This window comes from Nyctereutes procyonoides, unplaced genomic scaffold (genome assembly GCF_905146905.1).
Source record: "Nyctereutes procyonoides isolate TBG_1078 unplaced genomic scaffold, NYPRO_anot_genome, whole genome shotgun sequence".
Lineage (NCBI taxonomy): Eukaryota > Metazoa > Chordata > Mammalia > Carnivora > Canidae > Nyctereutes > Nyctereutes procyonoides.
This window is the reverse complement of record NW_026575042.1, coordinates 14,093,331-14,107,609: the sequence shown is the minus strand read 5'-3', so window position 1 is coordinate 14,107,609 and position 14,279 is coordinate 14,093,331. Positions and strand designations below refer to the sequence as shown.

Sequence of the window (14,279 nt, the reverse complement as noted above, 5' to 3'; positions counted from 1 at the left end):
TTAGGAAACAATCTACAGATTCAACAAGCCCAATAAAGTCAAAGCAAGATAAACCCAACAAAATACATATTTGCAACACCATAGATAAGCAGCAGAAACTTAAAGAAAGCTTGAAATTCTTAAAGGAAGCCAAAATAAAAAGTAATTTTGTCATTAAAAAAATAATAGGGGCAACTGGCTGGCTCAATCGGAAGAGCTTGTGACTCTTGATCCCAGGGGTCATGAGTTCAAGCCCCATGTGGGGTATAGAGATTACTTAATAAATAATCCGGAAAAAAAAATGACAGTTAGCTTTCTAACACACAAAAAGAAAAAGGAAAAAGTCATTGCAGTGTAAAAGAAAATTACTGACAGAGTTCTATTTCCAGAAAAAAAGGAATAAAGACATTTTCAAAGAAGCAAAGTCTGACAAAATATGCCACCTTTTGATCCACTAAGAAATTCCTAAATATAGTCTTCGAGAAAGAGGAAAATTAGACCAGATGGAACCTCAGAGACATAGCAAGCAATGAAGATATGTGCAGAAAAAGGTTTATAGCCAGTTTTTGTAAAAGCCCTACATGGGAATAACCCAAAAGTCCATCAACAGTAAAAGGAATAAACAAATTGTGCCATAATCAGATGGAATAGTATAAAACAGAGAAAAATAATCATATTGTGCCAAAACATAGATAAATCTTACAGACATAAGGTAAATCTGAGCAACAACAGCAATAATATCAAACCAAAAAATAGATACATGCTGCAAAATTCCTTCAGAAGGGTAAAAGTAAACTATATTATTTGAGGATCCACACTGCAGAGCAAAACTAAAAAGAAAAGCAAGAAAGTCAATAAAAGGAAAGAGACCATAGAGTATTTCTGGGTTTCTGGTTAGGTTCTTTGTTTTAATCTGTTTGAGAACTACCTGATTATTCTCTTTATAACAATCAACCAGGCTGTTTATTTACATTTTATACATATTTTTATATTTGTCTTATATTTCACAACAATTCATTGGAAAAAAGACCAACATCTTCCAGACTCCCAAAAGCCCTCAGAATGAACTACCAGAGAAGATACTGACTTCTTTTTGCAATTAACAAAACTCCCTAAGTTGTGATTTTCTATCAGTATCATAATGGCTTAAGGGCAGGTATATTTGTTGTGTGAATGTTCATGCACAAGTGCTTGCACACATGAGTTGTGAATACCTTGAATTTAAAGATAGTGGTGACTCTTTTACAGAGTTTCCATTTTTCTATAGGGCCTACAATTTATTTCTTTATTATATGCCATTAACAATTTTCCTATAACTTAGGCTTTAGGTACAATTATTGAGAGCCTATGTAAAATAAATCTATATTTACCACCTCTGAGTTTCTTCAAAATCAGAATAATTCTCTTCATGTGTACTCATACTGATACTTTGAATTATCATGGAAGAAAAACCCAGAAAAAAATTAACTCCCTGAAAGCTTTTGTCCTTGAAACAACAAAGCTGGAAAGCCTAATTAGGAATGTCAGGTATGTTTTTAGATATCTTCCTTGGAAAACAATATATATGACAACTAGAATTGTACAAAGGAAAACAAATAGAACGATTTATTCCAAGAAGTCAAAAGGGCCTCCAGCATCATACCAGAGAGTAGAAATAGAAATCTTATTGCAATGAGTTCATGGTAAAATAAAGGGCAAAAAATGGCAGATGCTTGGAATCCTTTAAAAACTCGAAAACCAACTTTTATCCACCTGAGGCAGGTGTAGCATGTTAATTATGGCAAGAATTTTTCCATTAGCTTCATTCCAGGTTTCCTTTTATGCCCTTACCCTACGTTTCTCATTTTTCTTAGATTTAAGCTTATATAATTCTCCCATATTATGAGACCCTAATCAGTTTTGTTTTAAGGTAAGACAGGAAAGAAAGTTACAATCTGTAAATAGAACCCTCCTTCTGGGGTATTTTCAACTGCTAAGACGCAAAAGTAGAATTTCATCCCCCCCCTTTAAATCATTTATTAGCAAATCTGTCATCTTTTGTGATGATTGGCAGAGAAGCAAAGGTTGGGGTCCCCTACTGACATGGGATGGCTGCCATGAAGAATGAGTTCTTTACCTGGAAGGATATCAGAGAGATTCCCACACCCTTAGAACTCTTAGGGTTCTCCAAAAATAGACAAGCAGAAGATATTAAATCCCATAGTGGGCAACACCCCAACTCATCTAAGTCAAACTGACGAAATTAATGTAGCTTAATCAGTAGGACCAGGTGGCGGTCACGTAAAGGTTTGAAGGAACTCAAGGATGAAATTGGGAAGCTGTTGGCCAAGATACTGGATCCAACATTACAAACAGCCATGACCAGCAAACTGGCAGATTGTGAATGTCATTCTGTCCATTAGAAAGGGTCAAGAGAGGACCCAGGGAACCTTAGAAAAGCAAGTATCTCTTCCGCTTGTCCAGTTGCCAATAAAGAACAGCATCATTAGACACTAAAACGAAAATAAGTCCTAGGGGAAAGACAATATGGTTTCTGAAAAAGGAAAGCATGAGTCACTGATTTATTATTGGTCTCTGAGGCATGGAGATAAAAGGCCAAATGCTGGCACAGTTTAGAGAAGACTTTTTTTAAGAGCCAACATGAAATGGGATGTGAGGAGGTAATGGGTATGTCAAACCATATGGATAAGACAAACAATTTCTCCACTCTGTCAAAATTCCAACAAACTGGCAGGAAGGGACAGTTTTTTAGACCTGAAAGGGATAAGGCTGTGATGATAAAGGACATACTACTTCATAATGCAGGTAACAGATTTAAAATATATTACCATTTGATGGTATTGGAAAAAGACACAAAGTAAGTTCACTTTGGGAAACATTTCACTGAGCATTGAATGTCAGGTTTTGTACTAAGTAGGGGGACTACAGCAATGAATAAGACCCTTATGTCCTCCAGTAGCTCAGTCTGCTAGATACATGATCCCAAGGACCATGGAATGAGTTCTGCATTGGGACTAGTGCCCATTTATGGCAAGTTGGTAACTATTGATTGAAACATGGTAGTATAATCAATTATGCAATAACCCATCCCTTGGATCCACAGTTCACAAAGGAATTAACATATTAGGCTACATAGGGCATAGATATAAAATAAAATGCAAATCCTTTGTTAAAATTAATGTCAATTTCAGTACCAATTCAGAAACCCTAAAACCCAATATTACTGGTCTGTTTGGTGGAGAAAGACATAATGGATTTTGAATATGTGCAATTCTAACATTAATTATTATATCCCTTTACCTTATGGAGAAGGAAAGCAGAGATGATAATGGTGTTTGTCATGACTGTTAACACCATGTGAGGTTTTCGTTTGTTTGGTTTTGATGTCATGCACACATATATACGTGCATGTGCACAAATTTCCAAAAGACTCCTGCAAAGAAAATCAACTTTTGTTTTTTACAATTTAAATACCCTAATAATTTAAAAAGGAAAGGGCTATTTACTAACCACGAATTTGATGAATTCTAACAGTTTCATGCAATCTCAACCTTGCTAAAAAGTCCAAAACTTTTCTCTGTTCATGCAAGAACATCCAGGACACAGAGAATAATTTTGGCAGCATCAAGCACAGGAGATTGATGTCTCTCTTACACGTGAAATGCTTCTTTTTTTCCTAATCAGTTTTAAACACCTACCTTCCTTTTTTTTTCTGCCACATTACCTAGAAGGCTGTCATTCCACAGAAACTTATAATATGTGTGCATAGAGGAAGTGTGAGTGTTCTCTGGCATGAAAAAAAGAATTTCTTTGATGATCAGATTGTTCAGTATTTTCAAACCACCTGATGGCACTTCCATAGGAACTCCATGAAGAAAAACAAGAGCTAAAAAAGAAATTCTCACAAAAGCAGGTACAGTGTGTTCTACTTTCTCTGATAAATCTACTTTCCCTTTTCTTTTTCTTGCATAATTTTTTTTTAAAAATGGCATAACATAATTGTCATTTGCAGTATCAGTTACCACTCAGAATAAAAATATAAACGGCGCTGAAAGGTAATGTATTTCTCAGGTATAGAATCCCAGTGAAAACTCTCTGCCTTCTCCTGGGGGACCACATTAAGAGGATGATATTAGGCTCCTTTTTCTAGTATTCTCTTTGCATCACAGGACCTGGCCCATCATATACCTTCTGTGACTGCGTTAAATGAATTTCCTACCCTCTTCTTCCTGCCACCCCTTCTCCTAAAGAATAACTGGGACTATATTCTGATCCTCCTCTAGAATGAAGAAAAGAACTGCAAGCTTATTGGCCTCACCCCTGAAACCTAGTCCAGAGTTGCATGTCAATACCTTTGTTAAAGAAGATCCCTCAGGGGGCACCTGGGTAGCTCAGTGGGCTAAGAGTCTGCCTTCAGCTCAGGTCATGATCTCAGGATCCTGTGATTGAGCCCTTCATAAGGCTCCCTGCTTGGCAGGGTGTCTACTTCTCCCTCTTCCTCTGTTCTGCCCCACTTGTACTCTCTCATTCTCTCAAATAAATATTTTTTTTTTTTTAATTATTTTTTTTTTAATTTTTATTTATTTATGATAGTCACAGAGAGAGAGAGGCAGAGACACAGGCAGAGGGAGAAGCAGGCTCCATGCACCGGAAGCCCGATGTGGGATTCGATCCCGGGTCTCCAGGATCGCGCCCTGGGCCAAAGGCAGGCGCCAAACCGCTGCGCCACCCAGGGATCCCTCAAATAAATATTTTTTAATTAAAAAAATAAAAAGAGCTGTTAGAAGGGGCTATGTCAATAGATAGGAGGAAATGTTTATGTCTGTGTCTGTAAGTGTGGGTATACAAATGTCTTGCCTACAAATTGACAAAGCAAAAAACTACTGTGATGTCAAATGTTAACACACACACATACACATACTCATACTCTGCTAGTGAGAAGGTAAATGGTATTTTAAGATTGATTGAATTATTTAAGAGAGAGGGAGAAGGTGAGCAGGGAGAGGGGCAGAGGGAGAGGGAGAGAAGAATAATGTACAAGCCGACTTCCCACTGAACATGGAGCCCGACATGGGGCTCAATCTCATGACCCTGAGATCCTGACCTGAGCAGAAATCAAGAGTCGGATGCTTAACCAACTGAGCAACCCATGCACCCCTATGTAAGAGGTATTTTAGAAGGAAAATTAGGAAACAAGTATAAAAAAGCATCATGAGGGGATCCCTGGGTGGCGCAGCGGTTTAGCGCCTGCCTTTGGCCCAGGGCGCGATCCTGGAGACCCAGGATCGAGTCCCACGTCGGGCTCCCGGTGCATGGAGCCTGCTTCTCCCTCTGCCTGTGTCTCTGCCTCTCTCTCTCTCTCTCTCTCTCTCTCTGTGTGTGTGTGTGTGACTATCATGAATAAATAAAAATTAAAAAAAAATTTAAAAAAAAGCATCATGAAAGATGATAATGGTTCTTCAATGCATAGGAATTTATTACAAGGAAAGAATATAGGATATCCATGAAGATTTAGCCTCAAAGATGATAGCCAAATCTCTAACAGCCAAATATTAAAACGACCTAATTGAGTGCTTGCTTCAGCAGTACATATCCTGAAACAACCTAATTGGTCAGTGATAACAAGATGGTCAAGTTAATCATAATATGTCAAAATGATAGACTACTATGCAACTCTTACAATGTATAGAATGCATATTGGTTAAACAAAAGGTATTTGACTAAATGAAGATAGCGAGTTACTAGGGTGGCTCAGTGGTTGAGCGTCTGCCTTTAGCTCAGGTCATGATCCCCGGGGTCCTGGGATTGAGTTCCACATCGGGCTCCCTGCAGGGAGCCTGCTTCTCCCTCTGCCTATGTCTCTGCCTCTCTCTCTCGGTATCTCTTATGAATAAATAAATAAAATCTTAAAAAAAACTAAAAAGAAAAATAAATGAAGATAGCATGAAAGCAAAATATGGTATAATATGGTATAATTTTTTTAGATTAGGTATGTGCAAATATGTATACATTTAATGTCTATATACAGAAGAAAATATATAAAAGGGCCTCTTCAAGTGTCTGTATTCTGTTGCTTTTTTCTTCATTTTTCTCCCTATCTGAATTTTCTGATTCATCTATGATACATTTGAATTACTTCTGAAATGAACATATAAAAATGGACATAATAAACAAAATCCACAGGATCAACATAGTCTTTCTAAAAAAAAACAACCAAAATTGTTCAAATTGTTCAGTGAAATTGTCCAGTGAAACTGGATGTCCCTGTGAGTTAATATCAGGTTATAATGGTCAGTAGAAATGGAAAGGAAAAATCTCTACTCAGAAAGTCATCTGATTAGCATGTTTCTCATTCTCATGTATCTGTTAGTTTTCTTTTTTTATGTTTTTTTGTTAGTTTTCTTTTAACTAAAAAGTCCTTCTAATAAACACTAAAAGTCAAAAAGCCAATATTGAGATTTTTTTTCCCTCTCTATGCAACTGATTCTTAGAATATATTGCCTTTTCTTTTAGATCAAAGCATCAAAATTGTCTTTGATCTGTAACAGCAATGTAGTGCCAGCATTTACATCTAAAGTCAACCTATTTTTAATCACAGTTTTTTTTTTTTTATAATCTGAGTTTCCTTTTCCCTATGAAGCATAGACAGCTAGTGATAGTACAACTCTGAGAGCAGCAGCTCTGCTTTGTTTGGGAAGTAGTCTTCTTTGCTAATACAGGACATTAAAAATGCAAACAACACTGCTAGTCAATCAGGAAAACAGCATTGTGAATGTCAGGGCTGTGAGGGTACAAATTAGGGAATTAGTTTTTCCCTTAACAGAAGTATATCAACTAAGTAATTTGCTTTCTTTTAACTAGAGTTATCCCCTTCCATTAACTGGAGAAGTAAGTCCAAATTAAAAACCACTATTCATCAATTATTGCTTGGAGGCATGCTCAAGCCTTGTGTTAGGACCCAGGCAATAAAACTCATCAATTGCAGTTTTCATCATTGTTATCTCAGAGCTCTCAAAAGGAATAAATTGGGGTAGGGGGAAAATTGGGAACTCCTAGTTATTGCTGACATGATGGCAAATATTTCTGAGGTTTTTTCGTTCACTTAAAGCATTAAATTTTTCAGTGAATTTTAATTTTGTCCCTGTTCTCTGAATACTTGCTAAGCACTGCAAATACAGTGGCAAATATCATGCCATTATACCTATTCTTATACAGCTTATGTTCTAGAGGGAAGGAGATTTAATACACGAGAAATCATAATTACAGATGATGATGAGCACTTACTGGGATCTCTTCCTTAAGGAGATGACATTTAAGCTTCAACATAAAGGGTGACAGTCATGCATACTCCTCATAATACTCATCCCTCAAGGAGTATTTCATTAGCGACACTGTTTCCTAATCCTCCTCCTCCCTCCCTGGCCATTCCGACCTCAACTTTCACAGATTCACAAGCTCCTCAGAACTAAGTTTACGCACTTTTCTCATCTCACTCCCAAGTTCCTCTTCTAGGACAATCCATTCCACTTCTAGGACCTCGGAAGATATCTACATTTCACCACCTCCCAACATACTTTTCCAGCCCAGACCCCTTTTCCTAGCTCTGGGTCTACATGTCAACTGCCTATATGAAAACTTCACTTGAAGCCTTCCTAGGAATCCCAAATCTAACGTAGCAGATGCTAAAATAAAGATATTTCACTCCCAAATATTCTTCTCCTCTTGCAGTCTTCATCTATCTACACACAAACATGCATGCAGTAGCTGTATCACTAAGCAAGGAGTCAACTCTGACACTTGCTTCTTCCTCATCTCCCACATATAACTGGTAATTCAGCCCTGTCTAGTGAATAGTTAAGGTAGATCTTGAATTTCATCACATTTTCCCATCTCCCTTGCCATCAACTCTTGCTTGGAGACTATAAGCTTCTTACTCTTGCATCCATTCCTGCCCTCCTCCAATTCTTTGTCTTAAATGAAAAGCTTTTCAGATTACTCCCTGGTTTTAAAATTTAAATTCTTTCTTTGTTCTGAAGATCAAGTCTAAAATGGTTGAAATGGTTGAAGACTCTGCATGTTCCATCCACTGCCTCATCTCATGTCTGTCTTAGCACTATTCTCTATGCTTCAGTTACAGTGGACTTTTTTCAGTTTCTAAAATGAAAAGGACCTTCCTTAGGTGCCTGGGTAGCTCAGTCATTTAAGCATCTGACTTTGGCTCAGGTCGTGATCTCAGGGACTGGGATTGAGGCCTGAGTCGAGCCGTGTTGGGCTCTGTACTCAGTGGAGAGTCTGCTTGTCCCTCTGCTCCTCCTCCCCACTTGTGAACACGTACTCTCTCTCAAATAAATACGGTCTTTTAAAAAAATAAAGAATAAAAAATGAAATGAAATGAAATAAAAGAACCTTCCTTTCTTAAAAATTGCACATGTGCTGTTTCTTCCATGAAACATCTCAGGACTCGCTGCTATGTATTCTCTGAGTATTATACTCTTCTCTGTATCTGATAGGAGTGCATTTGGCTCCAAGAGACAGATTACCCAATGGAAGCAGTTTCAGCAATAAGGACACTTAATGACCTCATATCACAAAATGTTTGTAAGTAACCACTTCTAGGATTTGTGCAACATTTCAAAATCATTACTCAAGACCGAGACTTTTCCCCGTTCTGCTCTGCCATTTAGGTCATTGTCGTATGGTGACTAGGTGGCTATCAGAGTTCCACGCATCATGCTCTGACACAACTGCATTCAAGGTAGAAATAAGGGAAAAGATGCTCTCCTTTCGTATGTATTATCCCTAATTGCAAGTAAAACCTTGCTCAAGACCCTCATCATACTTCCTTTATACTATACTGACCATGTCATGTGGTGGCTCTTAGTGCAAGGGAGCCTAGTTAGATGGGTATCAAGGGAGAAGGGAAGGAGGTTGTAATGGCTGGAGAATATATGATCAACAGCAACTGACACATTCCTCGGACCACTTATCAAATTAATAATTAAAGAATTAAATAGGAACATTTTGTTCATCGTCTCCTCTGTAAGATGATGAGCTCTTTGACTACAGGGAATGCGTCTGCTTCATGAGCCCAGAATTAGCACAGCACCTGGCCTACACAGGAAGTCAGTTAGTGTTGGTTAGTGATGAATGAATGAGTATGAAAGAGAACAGGGGTAGAAAATAGGTACAAAAGAGAGAGAAAATTACCAACGCAAAACTGCTTGAGCTTATTGTCACATCTCATCTCTCATGGCTCAGCTCTCCATTCCGTTTAATTTTAAAACAATCTTTTATTTAAAAAAATGGCAACTTTTAAAAGTGTTCAATCCTTTGCACAATGCATACCATTTTCCTAACTTCTTAATTCCTGCCATATGAATCGACATGGGTATTATTTTTATTAAGATCCGGAGCTGAATTCTTTTAAAAAAATAAAATAAAATTGTCACCCCTGTAATAAAGTTAGATGATCCAGAAAATTTTGAATTGCCTCAAGTACATAAATGCAAATCAATTCTTGGCTGAATCACTCAAATATCATTCGACAAAAGAAATATATAAAAGCTAGAAAGTTATTTAAAAGAGTAGTCATAAAATTTTTGGTCTGAATTTTCCACTCCTAAGAACATCACACCAATAGATAAGGATGTCATTCAGATTGGCTTACTGGGAGGAAGGCAGATGTAGAATGCCTGGCACATAAAGGATGCTTGACATATTTTTGTTCTTATATCTAGAGCAAGGGAAAACCTGGGTTTATTCCTAACTCTGTCTTGTCCTAAATATGTAACTACGGGTAAGCTGAGGATGTTTCTTAGTTCACAAATGATATAGTAATCTTAAACTACCTTTCCATTATAAAATGAAGTCACAACCTAAAAAGTTAAATGCAAAAAAAAAAGTGGTGTTGATATAAGCCAACCTGATAAAATATTAAGGAATATATTTGTATTTCTGAAAGTGTCTCTACCTCTAAATGCAGAATCTGTTCATAGTTTCTGAAGGATACCAAAGGGGAGGAAGAAATTTTTCTTTGTCCTAGGTTCTTCTAGCTGGACAAAGAATTAAATTTACTTGAAGACAGACTAACAGGAAAAAAGACACCAAAGTTTTATGATATGCACATAGAGGCCAAATAATGAAATTGAGACCTAAACAAATGACCAAAGCTGTTTTTACACATTTTAGACAATGAGACAATACATTTGTGAGGAATGGATAGGATAAAGAAAACAGATGTGTGAGTTTTAATTAGTAAGGAATTCTAAGTGTAGTTTGGGCTGAGGTAGTGGATTAATGAAAAAGTAACAGGTTTGTTTCTAGAGCTTTCTTGGCTTTAACGTTTCTGTCTCTGGTGGTAGGATGCCTTCTTACTTCTTAGTACAGGGAAGGTATTTTTCATGCAGGAGATTTGTGTCCTGCTTTCAGGAGGACAGAGCGGGCTTGAGTGTCCTTGCACTGGCTGATTCCCAAGTAACTTCAATTCAAAATAATCAGTATGCCATTGGAGTACATTTTGGGCGGTCTGCCCTTAGTCCTTACAGTATTCCATTTGGACATCTCAAAACACAAAAGGCTCTGACATAAAATGTCACAATTCATTTTTAAAGAGAGTTGTAACTATCTGCACATGCAAGACTAGGTTTTAATTTTAAATATGGTTTTCATTTGAAATAAAATTCCTTAAAAAGAGAAAATGACTTTAGCATTGGCAAAGGGAGTCCCCTAAGAAAAAAATGTAAACAGATGGCTGAGAAAGATCACCCACATGCTGCACACATATCTTGAGGAGGCATTTCTAAGAATGAAGTGGCACTTCCCAGCCTGGGCCACTTCCCACAAGAATCCTTATTTTACCCAGAAAAAACACAAGGTTTATACCTGTGGCCAGGAGGAAACTCAGCAACTCTTTACAATTGCCCCACCATGATCCAGACTAGTTTCCAACTCCCCGCAATGCTCCAAAAGAAGCTAATAAATCAGTGTTCAGTGATCAGTCCTGAACTAACATCTTCCTGTATAAATGTGCTGTTAAGCCCGAGCTAAGCATATTAGGCATTCAATTTAATGTATGACACACATCTGTTCCACTTTCTCAGCAAGCAGAAGTTTCATGCTAACTTAAATCCCAGACTTAATCAAGGAGAACAAAATCTTGGCAATGTTTAAAACTGAGGTTTAAAATATAATCCAAATGAGGGCAAGAGAGACCATTTTTCTGTAACTAATGAGATTATTGAATACCTAAATCTAATCTGAAAAATGACCTAAGCAGAAACACTAGATTTTTTTATCTGAGCCTATTTATTTTTCCTTTCTAGGCCACCAACATTCGCCGAAGACCTTCATCTATATCTGTACCGAAGCACCAAAATGTAAGCAAAAAATGAACCCTCTGCAAACACAGTGGTTTAACCCCCATCCAAGCCCAAAGGCCAGAAGAGAACTCACAGATTTGTCTTTTACAAGGAGAGCACAGCACTGAATCCCAGCCATCAGCATCTTGTGGGGGTTCCAGGCCACAGAGTCAGCTCTGTTATGTAAAACAAAAAGGGCATGGGAAGGAGGGAATTTAATTAGTTTCTACTGGCCAGAGGAATACTTTCCTTTAGGAGCATAAGCATTCAACACTCATAGCCAAGTCCTCAACAGGATTACTTGTTTGAGTTGTTTGGGAAGCTTGGAGTTTTAAAGTAAAACAATTACTTCGTCTCTGTCCATTTCACATGTCACTTAAGTGTGCAAAATCCAGAGAGACTCCCTTGCCTAAACAAGAGGTGCTGGGCCCCAGAAAATGAATTTACCTGTGGATGCCATGCAGAAGCTTGCGGTGTTTTCTGGACATCAAAGCTGAGCCACCCCAAGAAGCCTGTTGAGATATTTATATAATCACAACAATGTTATTTCAATATTATTTGTTGGCCAGTCCGTTGTCATAGAAAACTCTGAGAGACAGCCTTGAGGTGCCTTACTTGATACTTTGCTTTAAACCGAGATTAAGCAATGTATATTCCAAAAGCTTTTGCTTACTGGCTCTCACTCCAGCGGGAGAGCAGAGCCTCTTCACAATAGATGGCCTCCCGCAGGATTTAAATTCACACATCACAAGGAAATTAGTATATTAACCTGTTGAGTTGTGTGTGGATAAAAAGTGATTCAGAAGACACAGTCCAACCCTTCTCTAATCTAGAATCTAAAATAGACAATATCTTTTGTTTTTATTTTTTAGGCTCATTATTGAAGTATAGCTGTCATGCAATGTTAAATTAGTTTCAAGTGTACAACACAGTAATTTGACGCTTCTATACAGTACCCCACACTCACCATGATAAGTGGAGTCCCCGTCTGTCACCATACATTGTTATTACAATATTATTGAGTATATTCCTTATGCTCTACTTTTGATCTGTGTGGTTTATTTACTTTATAACTGGAATTTTGTGCCTCTTGATCCCTTTCACCTATTTCAACCACCCTCTCCCCACCCACCTATATGGCAACCACCAGTTTGTTTTTTATATTTAAGAGTAAAATAGACCATATCCTTTGCAATGCTGGCATTGTCTCAGACACAACGGGCAAATGCTGGTAATGAAGCATGAGCTGAGGGTTGGCATTCCGAATAATAAATGTGGCTTATGCTTGACAGGGTGGTTAGAGGGGTACACAGGAACTCATGGCCAACTAGGAAGGGCTAGGTGGATCCTACTAATTAGATCTTTTTGGCCAAATAGCTTTCAGAAATAAGTGCAAATAAAAAATGCAAGAGTGGGAGAAAGGAAGCCTGGGACTTAGGAAAGATGTCCCCTGGAGACTTATGCATTATGAACAAAGGACAAGATGGCTGAGAATAGGAAATGGAAGGAAACCTCACAGTCAGGAAGTCTGGAGGGAAGGGAGGGAGAATTGCCACAAGTAATAAGGAAGTCAGTCTGGTCCCTGCAACTGAGCAGATTTCTAAGTGTTAATCTCTAGGTCGAGAAAGGGTCATGGCTGTGAGGGAATATGAAGGGATCAGCTTGGGCCGTGTTGAAAGCCTCCATGGTTATCAAAACCACACAACATTGCATTGGGAATGGAGACATTATTACCTCAAACTTTTAATGGAAAATCTAAGGCTCAGGGGTGGGAAATGAATTGTACAAGGTCTCACAGGCTCTAAGTATTAGATCTGGGAACCAAAGCCCATTCTTGCTTCAGGATAGCATCAAAGCTTAGGGTCAAATGGTAGAATACAGTGTGGGGAGCTGAGGGTGATGGAAGGAGGTGAGTCCAGGAGCTCACACACCATACTCCCATACCTTCCCATCTCCTGTAGCACCTCCGTCTCCTTTTCCTTCCTCAAAAGTAAACAAATGCTCCCTATCCTAATGAGCAGCATGGAAGTTTTAAAATCATGTGAACTCTTTTGAGGCATTAGCTTCCCAGTTTAGAGGAACTTGCAGGGTCAGGAACAGCTCCTCCACAGACTTAGTCCTCAAAAGAGCTGACAGGAGAAGAACCTCACAGCCCTGAGGGCAGTGCCCTACTTCTATTTGCCTCACTTTCTGAATTCCTAACCCTCAACTTGCAAAAACAGCAAAACAATTACCTAAATGTTGAAGAAGTGTGGTTTTTCACCTCAATGAGGGCCGTCATTTATCAAGCTAAGACTACCTGTTAGGTACCACACTTACCATCTTACTTAACATTGTCCTCTTTAGTTCATTAGTTAAGAAATTAATAGTAAGACCAAACCACACAGGGAAGTAGAGGCAAGCCCCTGACTTTAAATACAGTGTTTACTACCTCCCCGAGACTTGGAACTAAGAGTGGGTGAGACATTTCAAGACGCTCTACTGGGAGCGGGAAGCTTTGCAGCAGCCACACAACTTCTGCTTTGGAGAAGTGTCAGACCAGCTGGGACTTTCTAGTCTAGCTGGTCCGGCTCTTCTAGTCTGAGGCAGAGGCTGAGGTAACATTTGCCCTCCTGAAGAAATAGAAGACTAAAGTTTTCCTTATGTAGTTGCATAAAGATGCATTGTAATTAACCAAATATAAGCCTATCAAAAGTAAGAGTCGCCATTTTTTTGTGTACCACAAAGAAAGGGAAAAAAATGACCAACATACCAACTTCAGCTACCTTAATATGTAACAAAATCAGTGTATCTTAGAATTAATGAAATATGTTACATATGCAGGGCAACTTAATTTTATGAAACACCCAGGAGGATCAGCAACCATAATTACGTTAAAAAATAAAGTAGAGAAAAAATAAATAAATAAATAAATAAATAAATAAATAAATAAATAAAGTAGAT

At 38.1% G+C, this 14,279-nt stretch overlaps 1 protein-coding gene across 2 annotated transcripts in view; it reads right to left on the bottom strand.

The window, feature by feature from the left end:
• The window catches only part of GADL1 (glutamate decarboxylase like 1), a 171,295-nt gene that overhangs the window by 101,082 nt on the left and 55,934 nt on the right, over positions 1-14,279 (bottom strand). For both annotated transcript variants that reach the window (XM_055320884.1, XM_055320883.1), the window contains 2 exons: positions 11,784-11,848; positions 11,431-11,512 (listed from right to left, as the gene is read on the bottom strand). In XM_055320884.1, the coding sequence (XP_055176859.1) occupies positions 11,431-11,512; positions 11,784-11,848 (147 nt within the window). The remainder of the gene's footprint in view (positions 1-11,430; positions 11,513-11,783; positions 11,849-14,279) is intronic.